Source organism: Lissotriton helveticus, chromosome 2_1, assembly GCF_964261635.1.
Source record: "Lissotriton helveticus chromosome 2_1, aLisHel1.1, whole genome shotgun sequence".
Taxonomy (NCBI): domain Eukaryota; kingdom Metazoa; phylum Chordata; class Amphibia; order Caudata; family Salamandridae; genus Lissotriton; species Lissotriton helveticus.
In genome coordinates, this window is record NC_136059.1 from 1,915,376,041 (window position 1) to 1,915,394,404 (window position 18,364).

Here is an 18,364-nt window from a genome sequence, read left to right on the forward strand (position 1 = left end):
CACCCAGCCAACCTCTTTTTTCCAAATGCAGGTGGTTAAGGATTTACAGGGGTTGAAGAAAGTATATCCCCCTGTTTGAAACCCTTCTCCATGGGAGTTGAATCTGGTGCTGTCTAAATTAATGGGTCCTCCTTTTGAGCCCATTCACAAAGCCTCTTTACAGCACCTGATGTGGAAGGCTGCTTTTCTGGTAGCGATAGCATCAGTGCTCAGAGTAAGTGAAATCCAAGCGCTGTGTGCAAAAGAGCCTTATACAGTTTTTCAACGGAACAGGGTAGTATTAAGGGCTGACCCTTCCTTTTTGCCTAAAGTTGTATCTGATTTTCATAGTAATCAATCTCCCTACAGTCCTTTTTTCCAAACCCCGCAACTCCTGCGGAGAGGTCTCTACATTGCTTGAACCTCAAGAGTGCTTAAATTCTATCTAGAAGGTACCAAGGGCATAAGAAAATCGGATCAATAGTTTTTAAATTATGGTGCCATGAGAACAGGCTCCCCAGCCTCTAAAAGATCCATTGCAAGATGGATAGTGTCCTGTATAAAATTGGCTTACCAGCTGGCTCATAAACCCTTGTTGTCTCCTAAAGCACACTCCACTAGGGAAAAAGGGGCCACAGTAGCTTTCTTGCATGATGTCATGATGTTCCAATGTCAGAAATTTGCAAGGCTGCAACCTGGAGATCGGTTCACACCTTCCCAGGCATTACTGTCTAGAATCAGATTCCAGGGCTGATACTCAAGTGGGCCAGGCCTCCTTAAGGCATATTTTCGGATAGTGATCTATCTGTCCAGGCTTGGTTATCTAAGCTGATTGGTTAATTTACTGTTATGTTCCTTTGCCCGCAGGTGGAGAGAGAGAGAGAGAATTAAAAGATACAAGTGGTCTTGATGTTCCCCTGAGTGGGATTTTTCTCCTGGTTCAGATGCTCCTTTAAAGGAGGTGGCCCCATATCACACAGTTGTGAGAAGCTGCTGAGTTATTGGACATTAATCTTCCTTCCACCGAATTTAAGTCCAATCTATTGACTGAAGTGTTGCATTCTCCATCCTCTGTGACTGAGCCTTTGTTACCGTTTCATGAGGCAATTCTGGAGCCGGTGTTGGAGGTTTGGAAGAAGCCTTTGTCTGCACCTACAGTCTCCAGGTCTGTGGCACGGAGATATAGGGTGGCACCGGAGGATCCAGATTTTTTGTCAGCTCACCCTTCACCTGAGAGCCTTGTAGTTCAGGCGGCTTGCTCGAAGAGGTCTTCAGGAGCTTTCCCACATGTTCCAGCTGACAAGGAGTCAAAACTGATTGACCAGTCTGCTAAGAAGGGGTTCTCATCAGCGAGCATGGCACTGAAATCATCAAATGCAACTCGCTTGATGGGAAGGTATATCTATGCCTTGATCGATTCCTCTAAACAGTTACTGCCAAAACTGTCTGATGAAGACAGGAAGAACTTTCAAGAGGTTTTGGATGATACCTAGGCTGCTGCGCGCCAGGTCATTCAAAGTGGCCTGGATACAGCGGACTCGTTGGCTAGAATTATGGGCTCTGCAGTGGCTACGAGAAGGGGAGCTTGGTTGAAGACTTCGGACTTTTCTCAAGATGTGCAGGCTACTTTGTTGGACATACCATTTGATGGTACGGATCTTTTTGGTAAGAAGGCTGATGCCGCACTTGAAAGATTCAAAGATAGTAAGGCCACGGCAAGATCACTTGGCTTGCAGACCCAATCCAGAGGATTCTTTCGTAAATACAGAGGATTCAGGAGGTCATCCCTTCTTTTGCAAGGGCAGCCTCGTCCGCAGCAACTGCACCAGCAGCAGAATACGCTGTATAAATCTTCTAGATGAAGAAACAGGTCGTTCACGAGGTAGTCAACCCTCCTCCTCCACCTCTCCTACTATCGCTGCAGCAAAGCAGCCCTAGATTCCCCATTCCCAGTCATGTTGGTCCTGTGGGGGGGTCGGCTTACCCATTTTCTGCGGGATTGGGAATCTGTCACTACAGACCAATGGGTTCTCAATCTTGCGGCAAATGGGTATGCTCTTCACTTCAGGGAATTCCCTCCAACTTACCCTCCTTGTCAAGGGGCTTGCTCAGAGGAACATCTCCGTCTCCTTCAGGAGGAAGTTCTGACCTTGTTAAAGAAAGGCGCGATAGAGGTGGTTCTAGAGCAGGAAAGGGGTTAGGGATGCTACTCCCGTTATTTCCTGATTCCCAAGAAGGATGGCAGGCTTCGCCCAATCCTGGATCTCAGGATCGTGAATATTTATCTGAAACAAGAAAAGTTCAAGATGCTTACCCTTGCGCAGGTTCTTTAGGCGCTGCTGGAAGAAGACTGGATGGTGTTGCTCGACTTGCAGGACGCGTATTTTCATATCCCGATCCTGGAGTCGCACAGGGAGTATCTCCGTTTCACGGTGGGGTCGCAACATTATCAGTTTGCGGGCCTTCTGTTTGGAATTACTACTGCACCTCGAGTTTTTACCAAGGTGATGGCAGTGGTGGCAGCCCATCTCAGGAGGGTGGGGATTCCTGTATTCCCCTATCTGGACGACTGGCTGATCAAAGCAGAGTCTCCAGAGAAGGTGCTCCATCATTTGCAAGAGACAACTCAGTTGTTGTACATGTTGGGTTTTTCGATAAATGTACCCAAGTCTCACCTGGTGCCCTCACAGTGCAACCTGTTTATAGGGGCAGTACTGGACACTGTTTGTCGAGCATTCCCTCCACCTCAAAGGATTCTCGACATTCAGGAAATTACTCCTTTGTTTTACAATGGAGCGGTCGTTCTAGTCCTGAAGGTCCTTCGCCTGCTCGGTCTGTTTGCTTCCTGCGTTCTGCTGGTCAACCATGCACGATGGCACATGAGGGCGCTCCAGTGATGCCTCTGCAGGCAGTGATATCAGCACAATGGAGATCTCAGGGATTCTGTGAGGATCTCCAGAGAAACTGCTGCGGATCTGTCTTGGTGGAGGGAGGAAAGCCCTTTCATCTGCCTCCATCTGTTGCCACAGTGATAACGATTGCCTCCACTCTAGGGTGGGGTGCTCATCTGGGAGATCTGGAGATCAATGGTCTTTGGTCTCAAGAGGAAAGGTTGCTTCACATCACCCTTCTGGAATTGAGGGCGATTCGTTTAGCACTCAAGGCCTTCCTCCCTTCCCATCGCGGTCCGTCGGTTCAGGTCCTGACGGACAACACGACCGTGATGTGGTATGTCAACAAGCAGGGAGGAGTGGGGTTGCATCCTCTCTGCAGAGAAGCTCTGCGTCTCTGGTCCTGGGTTCAGGACCATCAGATTTGTCTGATGGCAAATCATCTGGCCGGAGTTCTGAACGTGCGTGCAGACAGTCTCAGTCGGCAGTTCTCAGCCGACCACGAGTGGAGGCTTCATCCAGAAGTAGTTTGTCACGTCTTTCGGACGTGGGGAACTCCTCGGGTGGACCTGTTCGCCACTCACGAGAATGCTCACTGCCCATCATTCTGCAGCCTCCAGTTTCTGATGCGGGGAGTCTTGGGGGACGCGTTTCAGTTGAGTTGGAGCTCACAACTCCTTTACGCGTTTCCTCCCATACCCTTGATTCCTCGGGTTCTGAGGAAGATTCGCCAAGACCGGGCCCAAGTTATTTTGATCGCCCTGGATTGGCCAAGAAGGGTGTGGTACACGGACCTACTCCACCTCTCCTCTCACCCGCCGCTCCGTCTCCCTCTCAGGGTAGATCTCCTCTCTCAGATGGAGGGGCAGGTTCTACACCCCCACCTCCAGACCTTACACCTTCATGGCTGGAGATTGAACGGGGCAACCTAAAATATTGTTCTCTCCTGCCTGATGTGGTGGATGGAATTCTTTCGGACAGGCGTCTCTCCACCAAGTCAATCTATTCCTATATGTAGTCCAAATTTGTTTCCTGGTGTGGAGAGAAATCTATTGACCCCTTGAGAGCTCGTTTTTCTAACATACTTCAGTTTGCTCTTTCTTTGGCCCAGCAGGGTTTTGCTGTGGCGACTGTAAAGGGTTATTTATCCGCCTTGTCTGCATTCCTTTGTTTTCCGGACCAGCCGTCTTTATTTAAGTCACCTATTGTATTACGTTTTATAAAAGGTCTTACTAACAAATTCCCTCCAACTCCATTTATTGTGCCTCAATGGGACTTAAATCTTGTGTTGACCTACTTGATGGGTTCATCCTTTGAACCTTTACACAAGTGTCCCATTAGACTTCTTTCTTTTAAGACTGTTTTTCTTGTAGCAATTACCTCGGCAAGGAGGGTAAGTGAGCTTCAGGCTCTTAGTTCGAAACCCCCATTCCTGACCATTCATGCTGAGAGAATGGCTCTTAGGACCAGGGCTGCTTTTCTGCCTAAGGTGGTAACTCCCTTCCATCTGGGGCAGTTCATTACCCTCCCTACCTTTTTATCCTCCCCCCTTACCCTTCCAAGGAGGAGGAGCGGCTTCACCGCCTAGACCCTAAGAGGGCGGCGAGTTTCTACCTCGATAGGACTAAAGACTATCCTGTGGACGACCAGCTTTTTGTTGGATTTGCTGGCTGTAAGAAAGGAAAAGCGGTGCACAAGCGCACGCTATCGAGATGGATTATCCTGTGTATAAAGATCTCCTACGCCCTGGCTGGTAAGGAACCTCCAGAGGGTATAAGGGCTCATTCTACTAGAGCAAAGTATTTTTTGGCTAGAGGTGTGCCTGTAGAGGATATGTGTAGAGCCACAACTTGGGCCTCCCTCCACACTTTTGCGAAGCATTACTGCTTGGATACCGAGGTGAGGAGGGATGGCCACTTTGCGCGCTCTGTCCTCCCGGATTTCTTGGTATAGCTAAGTGGACACACTCCTCCGGGAGTGGGGACTGCTGTGGGATTCTATTCACGAGGTGAGGAATCCACTGGCAGATGTATCTATCAGAAGAACAAGTTACTTACCTTCGGTAACGCTTTTTCTGGTAGGTACAGTATCTGCCTGTGGATTCCTCACTGACCCACCCGCCTCCCCGTTGTCCACTCTTTTATACCTGCGAAGTGTATATTTGAAAGATTTTTTTTAATGGATGTAATTAAATATTCATGCATATTTCTTTGGTTTCACACTGTTGATTTGAATACTGTGTACTATGTGTACTATTACTGTTTGTCGGTCCGTCCGTGTGCCTCTGGGGCACGAAAAAAGGGCGTAACTGACGTCATCACGCCGACGAGGCCCTAATATGGATCCAGTGACGTCAGCGGGGTCGCGAGCGGAGTCGTACCCTCTGTGACATCGTCCATGACCTTGCTGGCGTGGAGAGCTACAAAAGTTTCCGATTGGCTGCTGCGCAGGGGATATTCACAAGGTAAGGAATCCACAGGCAGATACTGTATCTACCAGAAAAAGCGTTACCGAAGGTTAGTAACTTTTTCTTTAGGGAAGGATTATGGCACCACTGATTGTGAGGCGTGCCCATAGTTAAAGCCGAAATCGCGGCGGGAACGCCGGTTAAAACTACTCTTGGCGCGTCTCTCCAGGTCTGAGTCCTCCCCTCGATCAGCCTCGGCAGACTGCTTCAGATACTGCCATGGTCGTCGTCCTCGCCCTTCCCTGATGTCGTGTGAGCGTCACTCCCCGGTGGCTAAGTGTCATAGTTTGTCCACGGGGGCTGGTGTCCAGCCTGACAGGGGCATGGGCTCTCCGCCGGTGGTGATGCCCCGCGTGTCGTCCTATCCACTGTTTCCCGGTGATGGGGCATAGAGAGTCCAGATGGAGAAATACTCGGTGGCTTTGCAAGCCTCGCTGGTGTCTCCTCCTCCTTCCCCTCCTGGGGCATCAGCGGAACCCTTGCCTTGCGCAGGGCCCTCCGCAGCACCAGCTCTGGCCGGCTCGGATCCAGGCTTGGAGGATGTGGTACCGTTGGGGTTTGGCCCCTCGGGTCTCTTCTTCAGACCACGGTGTCTCTGCCTCGCTGCAAACTCCAGCTGGAGTCCCTGTGGTGTTGCGGGAGGTCGCCGGGGCTCGGTTCGCATCCCGAGCCCCTCTCAGTCTTTTGACAAGGTGGTCCTGTCTAAGGCCGAGGTGACGCTGCTACAGCGCCGGCAGCTGCTGAACTGGGCGGCGCCACAGGGGTCTGTGGACCGTCCTCGTCCCGCTCCGGGTCAAGGCTGGGTGGGGACCCCTCGTCTCTCCCTGCAGGCGGCTGGAGGTTGAATTGTCCCTGGCGCCATTGCATGGGTCGCCGGTCCAGCTCCGCCACATTCTGGGCCGAGGCTGGCGGAGGGCTTCGTGTCACTCCCCAGGTCCTTCTCGTTCCTCCACGCAGGCGGCTACCTCGGCGGAGGTCGGGTCGGCGTAGTTCCGGTGCCCCCCTTGACCAGTTCTGCTCCGGCTCCGCTCCGGTCCCTGGCGCGGTGTGACTTGGAGGAGCCCTATCCGGCATCTCCCTCAGCGCCGGATGGTGTGGACGTCTGGCCTCATGCGTGGACTCTAGGGCTCTGCACAGAGGTCGTGGCGTGGATTAGTCTTCGGACGGCCCTTCTCCGGAGGCCGGCTGCATATTGGTGCAATCCTCCCTGGAGATTGACCGCCATCCTCCCTGGAGATTGACCGCTGTGTGGTGTCTTTTTCACTGGCGTCGTTGAAGGGCGGCTCCCCGCCATTTCTGGGGCAGAGGTGTTCATCGCAGAAGCGGCAGTTCCCCCATTCTTCGGTTCCTTCTGACTTCCAGGTCTGGCCTTTGCCCGTCCGGCTTGGCTTCGGGGACAGCCGCCTTAGTTTGCAGCCGTTGCCCACGGAGGAGTTGCTTTCTCCACCGTGGGGCCCTACGGAGGCCGGTGCGTCCTTTGCTCACGCGGTGTCCACGGCTGTGGGCATTCTGCGCATGGGTGACCTAATTGCCCATTTTCCGGCGGACCATCTCTTGGAGGTTCTCCACCAGGGCTCTGGTGGGAGGGAAATCTTGCTTCCCTTTGAGGGTCCGCTCCTTTCTTCCCTGAAGGGGGCTTGGAGTGTGCCTCAACACCTTCTGGCCAACACCTTCCGCCGCCACGTGACCCGGCGTGTCTTTCCCTCCGCCCCTCTGCCTCCAGTCCACTTTTGCGGACTGCTTTTTCCTCCCTGCCGCCACTATTGACTCCGCCGCTGGAAAACCTGCTGGCTGGACTCCTTGGGGGCACAACATGTTCACCTCGACCAGCGGTGCCCTGCGGGCCATTAACACCTTGTGTGTACTGGCTAGGGCCTCCTCCTGTTTGTGGGGCTCGGTTGAGTCTCTGGGATCCGCATCTTCCCAGGCGACTGTTCAGGTGGACTTACGGCATCATGCGTTGGATGGCCTGGAGCTAGTGGCGTTTATTCTCCGCTCAGCTCTTGACATCTCGGAGGTGCTGAGCCGGGCCAGGGCTTCCTTAGTCGCCATGCTTGGCTTCGGGACAGCGTGTTCCCTGAAAATATTCGGGAGCGACTCATTGATCTTCGGTTTGATGATAGTCTGTTGTTCCATGCCCCGGTTGACTCCGCCATACAAAGGTACCTGGCAGGGCTCCGTCCTCATCCTCCTCCGCCTTATCCTTCTCCTCCTCCTCCTCATCCTTCTCCTCCTCCTTCCCCAGTGACTGCTGAGTTGAACTGGTTCTGGACCTTCTTGCGATGGTCGATCTTACTGTAGAATGTGTTTTCTGGCCATTGAGTCCTCCTTGCTGGGACTTGGCATTGTTGGCTGCTTGACGGCACTTTGTTCACACTGTTTTTGCTGAAATTGTTGCACAGACTTGGCCCTGAGATTAGGCCTTCTGTTTTTTCATTTTGGGCTGCTTGTCAAGAAAGTCGTGGGGGTGTTTTCCTGTGGTCTTTTGTTTTTCCATCTGCTACGGAAGTTCTTCCAAAAAGGGATCCCATATCTTGGGACTTAACGTACCCTCTGTGGGGATGGGGTAGCTGTTGTATAGCTTGCGCTCTGCTGGGGAGTTATGGTGGCCTTTGGGTGCCAGTTCTCCATGGCGTTTTTGTATTTTGCTTTGCTTATTGAGGTTGTGTTCGCGGCCCCTCTTGCTGGTGTGTTCGGCTATTTCCTCACCTCCCTGCTCCTGTCCTGCGGGCTGGGATGCTTCTGTGCTCTCCCTTGTCAGGTGTCGCCCAGCCTTCCTGGGGCCCTGGGCTGTTTTTTCTTCCTTCTGGCGGCTTACGTCTGTTGGCACCGCTCTGGCTATCCTGTTGCCTTCCATCTGGGGTGGACTGTGCTCCTGTTCCCTCGTCTCCTTGGGCACTCTGAGCTCTTTCCCTGGCTTGGGTGGAAGCTTTATTGCCTTGGAGGTGTGTGGGGTACTTTAGCCTCTCTGGCCTTGCCCTTGGTTCCTCTAATGTGAGTGTGAGGGCCTCTTCTTTCTTCTCTCTTCTTCCTCCTGGTGTTCTACTTGTGGGGGCACCTCTTGCCTGGGAGGAACCGGGTTACTTGCTCGGTCCGCAGGTCTGGTCCCCTATGCGACCCTCCCTTTCATAGCTGGTGGGGCCCTTTCGCAGACCCTCCTTCCTTGTGGGTTTTGCTAGGGTATCTATTCTACATGAAGGAATCTGCAGCTAGTAGTTTATCATATGTACGAGTTACTTACCTTTGGTAACGATGTATCTGGTAGAGACGATTCTACCCGCAAACTCATTCATGGCCAGCCCTTCCTCCCCATTCTGCGAGGACCCTTGGGGTTGGTCTTCGGTGTTCGCCTCCCGTTGGGGGGGCTATGTCTCTTGTGAGTGTCTCCTGGCTCTTGACGGGTAGTTCCGTCTTGTTGCTGTTCATTTCTCCTCTTTGGTACTTCGGAGGATGGGGTTACGGTGTTCCTCTACACCAGTGCTCAGGCTGCTCCAGGCTGGGGCGGTTGGCCTTCCGATCTCTGCCTCCCTTCACTTCCCTCTCTCTTGCTCTCTTCCCTCCCTCTTGCTGCTGGGGGTCCTGCCCCCTCTGCTAATCTCTGAGTTGTGGTCTGCTGGTCATGCCTTGCCCTTGTTCCTTGAGGGGTGGTTGCGCTCTATGCTGGGGTGGCTTGGAGGTTGGTGGTTCTGTCCGTTTTGGGACTGGCTCCCCACCTTGTTTCTGCATAGGGGTTGTAGACCTGCTTCATGTGTCATGACCCTTTGCGCATGTTCCTTGTACACGGGGGACGGGAGGGGTGGTTGTCTAAGTACTAGCAGGGTGATTAGTCAGGGCTCTGCTCTGTTCTTATTCTGTCCCTGCCTTTGGACACTGCAGTGTTGCACTGTTCCTTATGGTGCCTTCCTCTTTTCTACTGTGAGAAGGTGGCTCTATGTATACTGGACAATAAGGCAGTACAGTGTGTATAGAGTCCACAAACCCCAAAGGTTTGACAGAGGTTAAAGTCAGAACTGACCTTACTCTCCAAAGTGGTAGCTTGGTCGAGCAGTAAGGCAGTACCAGAGGACAGTGTAAAGCATTTGTTGTACACACTCAGTCAGCAAAAGGTTTCACACACTCGAACTGAACTCCAGGCCAATTGTTATTATATCCTTAGATATAGTTGTTTTATTTTTAGAACTGACAGTTATAAAAATATACTTTTCGAGATACGAGTACTCTCGGGTAAATATTTTGCAGAGGAGCAATAAGTTTGTACACCCAATGATCACAGGGTAGCTATTAGCAATACAGTTCTGAAACACACTCTAGCATTGAGCTCAATGCGTTTTCATAGGAAAGTACAATTGATTACTTTATGGATTACTTTGGTAGTTCCAGGACTAGATCTTGGATTCAGTCCTGGGGTCTAAGCTGAAACCAGATTAGCAAAAACGTTTTAGTTAGTGATTTTTCCTGAATATAAAGCGGTTTTAAAAGTTCACACTTAATAACTTTTCGCGGTGATTCTCACTATGTTATTCAATGGGAGGAAATTCAGGTTACAGGTTAAGTACGATCACGTTACTTTTGTAACCCAGCACTAGTCTCCTAGGGCCAGCACTGGGGGCTTAACTCAAAACAGGTAGGTAATTGCGTTTCAGTATGTCGTACGATTTTTAAAGAATATTTGCAGTTTTCAAAAGTAGACAGAAGAAATTTCATAGAAAAGCAGACAATGGGTACCTATGGAGAAAATACAGGTTACTAGTCACCCCGCTAGGGATTACTTTTGCGGTTCAGTACTGGGCTGAAAGGTACAGTACTGGCTTCTCTCCTGATCACAGGTGAGTATTTTCGAATTCGGACTTTGGCTGATTTTATAGGAATATTTTAAGTTTTCAAAACTTCACACTTCGATCATTTTCGGGTCGAAAATGGGTCAATGTTATCCAATAGCAGGTAAGTGAATTACCGGTTTCCAGGTGAGTACTTGGTTGGGTAAGTTAGGGTAGTGGGCATAGACTCAGGGGTCCCCCAGGGTCAGGTGAGTAAAGTTAGTTCAGTCCCAGCAGCGAAGGGGCGTCCGGGTGCACAGGTAGGTAGGCCCAATGTTATCCAATGAGGAAAAGGGAGACTTCGGTTGGTGGCTGCTGGCTAGAAGGCCACGCGGCTCTGGGAGCTGGGCTCCTGGTCACTTGCTCTGGGCAAGGGGGAAAGTAGGATAGGGCAAAGAGGTCACAGCCAGCGGCACTCGGGCGGCTGGGTGCAGGGTGATTTTGAGCCGTCGGGCGCTCAATGTTATCCAATGAGGATCTTGAAAAAGGAGCAAAGGCTGCAGGCTCGGGGACGGTGACTCTCCAGGGGCGACCAGCACTTCGAGAGGTAAGTTGGGATTTTGGAGCACAGGTAGGTACCCCAAAGGGAGGCACAGGGGGCTGTAGGGCACCGGGTGCAGGGTTGTCTTTGGGTGTCGGAAAAGCTTATCCTTTGCTGGTCGCGGTTGGGGTGGCCCCTGGTTCTGAGTCTGCAGGCGTCGGCTGGTTCGTCGAGGAGGGTCTTTGGGCACTGGACTTCGGGTCCCAGTCGCCGGGGGGACTTCCTTGTGGTCTTGGTTCGGGTTGGCCCGACCCAGGCTCAGCTGGTGCAGAGTGGGCTGGTCCGGAGCTTCCTGGTGGGCACCAGGTGGGTTGTAGCAGCAGAGCCTCTGGTGATGGGAGTCCCAATCGTCGAGAGGGTCAAGGCAGGCAGGTCTTCTGGGTGTCCCAAGGTTGCTGTCAGCGGAGGTCGCCGGGTTTAGGCAGGAGCATGTTCCAGGATCAACAGGCCGGTAGGGCTGGCGCCAAGTCAGTGGTTGTTGGCCTGTTAGCAGCTGCACGGCGGGTCTTCTTGATCTTCTTTCTTCTTTTTGATATCGGGATCTAAGGAAAGAAGGTTCAGGGAGCCCCTAAATACTGAATTTAGGGGTGTTACAGGTAGGGCAAGGGCAGGGACCAATGGGTCTCTGTCCTGGGGGGAGTACACCCCCTAGCCTGCTCCTCTTCTGTGTGAGGGGGGCAGGAGCCTAGCTGGGATTGGGCAGGACTCCCCATCTACAAGATGGCCGGGGTCGTGCTTCACCTCGCCTCTTCCACCTGCAGGGTGGGGTTGGCACACCCCCTTTCCTGACGTAGTTTTTCCCGCCAGTCGTCCCGCCAGGATGGGGGTAGGCCTGGTGGAGGGGCTGGTTGCTGGGTACTGCAAATGGTCTGGAGAAGCTCTTAAAGGCGGTATTCCTTTGAAGCTTCCCCCTGTCCATCCTGGGGGAGGAGACCTATCACCTCGCCCAGGATGTGCATTGTTGCAGGCCCAGGAGAGCGGGGGCTCTCCACCCAGGGGTCCAGCAACATGTCTGCTGTGTGGCAGCCTCTGCAGCCACTCAGCCCAGACGTGGATTGTAGGTTTGGGTTTTGGAGGGCATCTCTGAGATGCCCTCTAGTGCATTTTTCATTAAATCCCACACTGGCATCAGTGCGGGTTTAATGTGCTGAGAAGTTTGGTACCAAACTTGTCAGTCTTCACTGTAGCCATTATGGTGCTGTGGAGTACGTAATGACGACCTCCCAGCACCATATACTCTTAAATGGCATCACTGCACTTACAGTGCCCAGGAATGGCCCTGGGTACTGTAGGGGCACAGGGCTCATGCCCAGGTGCCCTCACCTCTGGCATAGGGCAACCAGCTAGAGGGGTGACTGAAGTATGCCAGGGCAGTGGGTTCTGTGGGCATGGCACACAGGGATGTGTGCCATGTCAACTCTTGCTTTAGTTTGGTACTTAGGCACTTAGCCTGCAAAGGCAGTGTGTGGGTGCCAGGGTACAGGGTCCCTGAGGGTGGCACAAGAAGTGCTTCAGCCCTCAGAGGTCTTCTCTGGTCACCATGCCCTGGGAACCTAGAATACCATTTACTAGGGGCTGACAGGTGTCCAGAGACGCCAATTGGGTGTTTTGTTTCAGCATAGCTTTTCTTTTCTAGGGAGGAAGATAAAAACTATTATAGAATCAACCTCAACATCTATCATAAAGCCTTACGGCTAGCACGGAAAAACCATGTTACTGCTCAGTTAGATGCTGCTGGCAATGATTCTAAAGTTTTATATCAAATTGTCAACACGTTCATAAAACCAACAGCTTGTGAAAGTGCTGACATGGCTTCACAACCCCTGTGTGATAGTATTTCCTGTTTTTTCTCAGAAAAAATTGATGCCATTTATGATAAAATAAAAGCACTGGGTCCTGACTTAACTAGCCCAGATACTTGGACCCCCATCCTGACAGCTCCTATCAACACTTGTGCTTTTAACGAATTCCCTGAAATAGCATTGTTGGAAGTTCAGAAACTATTTTCTGATATTAAAAGTGGAAGCCCGGCAGACTTACTACCAGCCAGACTTATGGGTCCGCTGGGGAGTTTATTAGGTCCTGATGTGCAAAGACTGGTGAACCTATCACTTGTATCTGGAGTGGTCCCATTGGCCTGGAAAAAAGCCCTAGTTAGACCTATTAGGAAGAATACATCCATTCCTTGGTCTAACATGTCCAACTTGAGGCCCATTTCCCTTCTACCTTTCCTAGGGAAAATCATCGAAAAGCACACCAATAAGCACCTATCTACCTACCTAGAACACTCTGGTAGTCTCGATCCCTCGCAGTCAGGTTTCAGACCTAAATTCAGTACTGAAACAGCTTTAATGTCGGTAACTGACGATCTACGGCTGTACCAGGACAGAGGTTATTCTGTTGTCCTGGTGCTACTGGATTTATCGGCAGCGTTCGATACTATTTCCCACACCATCCTGATCGAACGACTGTCTGCGAGTGGAATCGGCGGAAGGGCACTGGACTGGATCAGAAGCTTTCTCTCCAACCGCACCCAATCTGTCACCATGGGTGACTTTAAATCGGAGGAAGTTAACATTTCCAAGGGGGTTCCACAGGGCTCATGTTTGAGCCCAACGCTATTTAACACCTATGTGGCCCCCTTGGCAGGTGTTACTAGAGCTTTTGGTTTTTGTCCAGTGTCCTACGCAGACGATACGCAGCTGCTCTTCCCTTTTAAAACTCTTACCCCAGAAATGTTACAATCCTTTTCCGGTGGGATGAAGGCAGTTGCAAGGTGGATGTCATCCAACTTTTTACAATGCAATGTTGGAAAGACAGAGGTGATGCTCTTTGGTGAAGCCAGGATTCAATGGTCCCCTGATTGGTGGCCCTCTGATTTGGGGCCGGTCCCGGTGCCAAAAACAATAGTCAAGAACTTGGGCGTCAGATTGGAACCAGAGCTAACCATGAAGCAAAACGTTAACATCACTGTAGGATCTTGCTTTCATGTGATTGGCCTCCTTCGTAAAATCTTCCCTTTCCTCCCTGACTCTCATAGGAAAACCCTTGTTCAGGCTCTGATCATCAGTCGGCTTGACTATTGTAACGGGCTCCTGGCAGGTGCAAGTGAGGAGGTTTTGGACCGTTTGCAGGTGGTGCAAAATACGGCAGCCAGGCTGGTGCTAAATGCACCCCCTAGATCTCCCTCTAGACCGTTACTTCTTAAGCTCCACTGGTTGCCAATACGTCAACGAGTGAAGTTTAAGACTTGTTGTACTATCCATAAGGGCCTCAACCAATTGGGACCTGAGTACTTGGCGAACAAATTTATTCCTTATGTTCCCATCCGTGCCCTTAGATCCAGTGACCAATTGTTACTAAATGTTCCCAAGATCACTAAAACCAGGTTGGGTGGTAGAGCCTTATCTGTCGTGGGTCCCAAATTGTGGAACTCACTTCCGTTGTCATTAAGGCAATGTAATGACCACCGTCAATTTAGAAAACATTTAAAAACTTTTCTGTTTGGTTCATTTTAATTGTTTCCTTGCTCACAGTACTTTAATGATCTGCTCCTTTTTCAGTTCTGTACCGGCAGTTACAGCGCGGAGATACTCCCTTGGGAGTTTATTCAGAGCGCTATATAAGCCCATAAATAAATAAATTTGTAGGGAAGGAACACAGGCCCTGGGTACCTGATTGGCAGGGACCCAGGACATACTCAGTCAAAGTACATCAGCAGTTCAGAAAAAAGTGGGGGCATACCAAGGCAAGAAAGATGGCACTTTCCCACATCTACTCTTTCCCACACTGTTCCCATGCTCCCACCGTTTTTGTCTGGTGGCTCCACGTTGTGGTGTGGAAACGTTCTCCGAAGAAAACTGACGTAGGCGGGGCTTATGTGACCTCGCTGCCGTCACATACGCGGACGACTCCTGGACGAATGCTGTGGCAAAAAGTTTCCGGATCCAGTCTCAAGCCTGGGGATAATTCTACGTGAAGGAATCTGCGGCTAGAATAGTCTCTACCAGATACATCGTTAGCGAAGGTAAGTAACTCGTACATCTGGAAGAGTGGAGATCCCTAAAAAACAAGTGGGTGCGGAGTATTGTTCAAAATGGATACTTGCTAAGGTTCAAAGCCCATCAATTCCTCCCCAAAGCCAATTCAATCATCATCTCTTACTGTTGCAGCAAGAGGTGGACAGTCTTACAAAAAAAACGCCATAGAAAAGGTTCCGAAGCACCAGCAAGTCAAGGAATATATTCTCGTTACTTCCTGGTCGAGAAAAGGGGCACGTCAAAAAATACAGACCGATTCTAGACCTAAGACTCTTGAAGATGTTCATCGGCAAGGAGCAATTTCGGATGTTGGTCCTACACCCGATCTTCCCGCTGCTACATCAGGGAGACTAGATGTGCGCTATAGACTTACAAGACTCCTCCTTCCACATTCCAGTGTCCAGTAGACATTGCAAATTTCTCCGTTTTCAAGTACACAGTCAACACTTTCAATTTTGAGTTCTTCCGTTCTGGCTCAAGTCAGCTCCTCAAACGTTCTCCAAGTGTATGGCGGTGGTGGCAGCTTATCTTCGGAAGCGCAACCGCGATCACCACACGGCTTCTGCATACAGATAGCCATTCAAGACTGATGTACCTGCCCGTTTTTTCCATTTCTTTTGAGATCCTTCACTTACAACTCTTCTATTTTACCCGTGAATGCCAGGTTGGAATTATCACGACCATAAAATAATGGTTTACTCATACCGCCCACAGCCCTGAAGAGTCACAAGCTTTTGGCTTGCTTGACGAAACACGTGTCGGCTGGTTTTTTGTGTTATCACCCTTCCAGAAGAGGAAGGCTTAATACATCTGAAAAACTTTCCACTTGTGTCTACCTTGTCTCATTACCTAAGACTGACACTCTTTTTTGTTCATCCAAAAAGATAAAAACTTGCTTGATTTACTCATTATAACGTGTGCCCAGGACTTGTGTTGTATCTTTTGTGTTGGGCCCTAGCGAACCCCTACAGGGGTTTTCGGGTCTCCTCTGCCCTTGTTGCACCGTTCCTACTTTGTTAATTTTACCCACACTCTACGCTACTAGCACAGGCGCCACCATTTCTTGTACATTCCAAAACCCTGCATCAAACCCACAACTATGTAATTTAGCATGTTGCCCTATAGGAAATATGTTAGGCTGCATATTTATGGTTATTATATACATGTATATACGTATGTCGTGGTAGTGCTAGGCACTTTTGGTCACGCATACACATATATATGTATATTTCTATATGCTCCGGGATCCCGCACATGGGCGGGGATTATACAGTGCTTATGACTTCAATGAGTATACCCCTGGAAGATAACTAGCATTACAGGTAAGTAACTAATCCTTACTTGTAAACTGTGGTTCTCCAGTATTGGTCTCTTTCATCCATTCACATGTGACCCACCCTCCTCCCCATAGAGGCTCCCTCTTTTAATTTGCACTTCTACTACACCTGTGCTAGAGCCTGGAGCCTCTGCGGAGAGGATTCTAGCGGGTGCTGTTGCCTGGTTGGCTGAAGTTTGGACCATATCTAATGACTAGGACGAGATATTAAAGTGAATGGTTTTTGTCTTCAAAACTTTAATGTTAGAGTAATTACTTACTTGTTTTTTATGTACAGTGGGACTCCCACTTCGGGGAATGATTCAAGCATGTGAATCTATGAAAGATACCAATACTGGAGAACCACAGTTTACAGGTAAGTAACTTATTTTTTTGTTCATGATCCTGCACTTGATTACTATGCTCCCTGCCGTTTGACTGCTATTAACACTTTAAATAGTTGTGACGTAATGGTGAAGGGCATTTAAAGTATGCCACCAATATTCTCAGGGTCATAGGCTTAACCGCAGCTCAGATGGAGTCCCGCTCTAACCTATGGTCAGAATGAAAAAATCGAAGACCTTTACTTTTAAGAACATCTTGTTAATCTGCTTTTCCTACAGCTAATCATTCTTGTTTGTATACTCCTAAGCTGCATCCGACTCATTCATTTTCTCTCTAAAAAAGTAAACTACTATAACCCACTTATTTGCTGAACATTTCTTGTTTTCATATTGTTTTTAAATTTTTAGTGAAGTGTATCCGAAGTATTCAAGGCTACCTTGCTGGAGTTCTGTATAATGCTATGAAGGTAATTTCCTTGCTTACATATATAAGAGAGCGTGTGTTATACAAGGTGAAAACCTTTTTTTGTGAGTGGAGCGTTATTTTTTTTCTTGATCTCCCAGTGCAGTTCTTCCTGCAATTATTTAATAATAATTATGTCTTCAACATCTTTACTGAAAATTAGTTAAATTACTTGTACATTCTAATGTTTTGCTGTGCATATTGTTTTTTATTCATTCAGGGAGCGGGCACAGATGATCAGACGCTGATTAGGGTAATGGTTTCTCGCAGTGAAATTGACCTCTTTAACATCCGTCAAGTGTTCCGGAAGCATTATGGAAAATCTCTGCACGCTATGATAGAGGTACTACGTCTTCCTTTGCCATACACAACTGCAGTTCTGTTAATTTTCAGGTGTTTTTAATCGAAGTACCAACCTGTATACTTCATAGGCTTCTCAAAGTTCAAATTCTCTAATTACCCATTAATGGCTCAGTCAACTTGAGCTAATATATTTCAACCTGAAATGTTAGATAACTTGGGACTGCCAAAGTGAACATTTAAAATAGTGTAAAGCAATGTTATGAGCGGAGTTAGATAAATAACTGAGTTTTCAGGGAACGACGCAAGCCAAGGTTGGTAAGAAACTGCAGGGTTTGAAGAAAGACAGAGGGTTGGAAAAGGACAGATATGGTACCTGTTTTAAAACTTGGCTGGTTATTAAAATGGCCATTGCTCACTGGTTTTCTTACAATGCAGCAGTCTTTTAGCATGTCAGTCGGGAAGGCAATCCAATTTGGAGAGAAAAGCACCCCCTCCCCTTCATGGTGATTGGCTTAGGATTGGCATGATGATCTGTGGCATCTCTCACTTTGTCAAAGCATGAAGCACTGTCATTGGCTGACAGACTATTGGTGCTCAAAGGGACCGTGTTTTAATACAGAAATGCGGGCAGTGGTTCTCCGGTATTGGATCTTTCATAGATTCACATGCTTGAATCATCCCCGTCATAGTGGGAGTCCCATTGTATACATATAAAAGCAGATTCTACTACAATAAGCTACAATGCAATGAAGTTACTGCAATAGCCTATCCATTTTCTTTTGTAAAAAAAAAAAAAAGACCCAAACATAAGCAACCAATTAAGCGATGGTAACCTCTAGAACAATCCCAAGAGAGGCTAGGGTCCTCAGATTTTCTACCACATGTTATGTCGAAGGGAGTCTCCCTGAGCTCTGCTCAGTTTTCTCTTCAGTTTTCCAGATTTCTACTCAAAATGTTGGATTCTTCAAAGAAAGGTCTCTTCAGGTCATGTGGAGTATGCAGTAAGAAGAGACTGCATGCTGAAGATCCCACCCCATAAAACTGTATCTACTGCCTTTACCCTCAACATAAGGAAAAAGACTGCAAGATTTGTAGGACTTTTTCAACCAAAACCCTTAAGGACAGAGAAGGTAGGCTATTGATTTGGCTTCAGAGACTGAAAAATAAGTCTGACGTTGTGTGAGGATGAGGAGAGCTCTGCCTC

The 18,364-nt window shown here is 49.2% G+C and overlaps 1 protein-coding gene across 3 annotated transcripts in view; it reads left to right on the forward strand.

The window, feature by feature from the left end:
• ANXA5 (annexin A5) overlaps positions 1–18,364 on the forward strand; it is a 1,060,565-nt gene that overhangs the window by 993,954 nt on the left and 48,247 nt on the right. For all 3 annotated transcript variants that reach the window (XM_078676848.1, XM_078676851.1, XM_078676850.1), the window contains exons 11-12: positions 16,803–16,861; positions 17,078–17,200. In XM_078676848.1, coding sequence (XP_078532974.1) covers positions 16,803–16,861; positions 17,078–17,200 — 182 coding nt within the window. The remainder of the gene's footprint in view (positions 1–16,802; positions 16,862–17,077; positions 17,201–18,364) is intronic.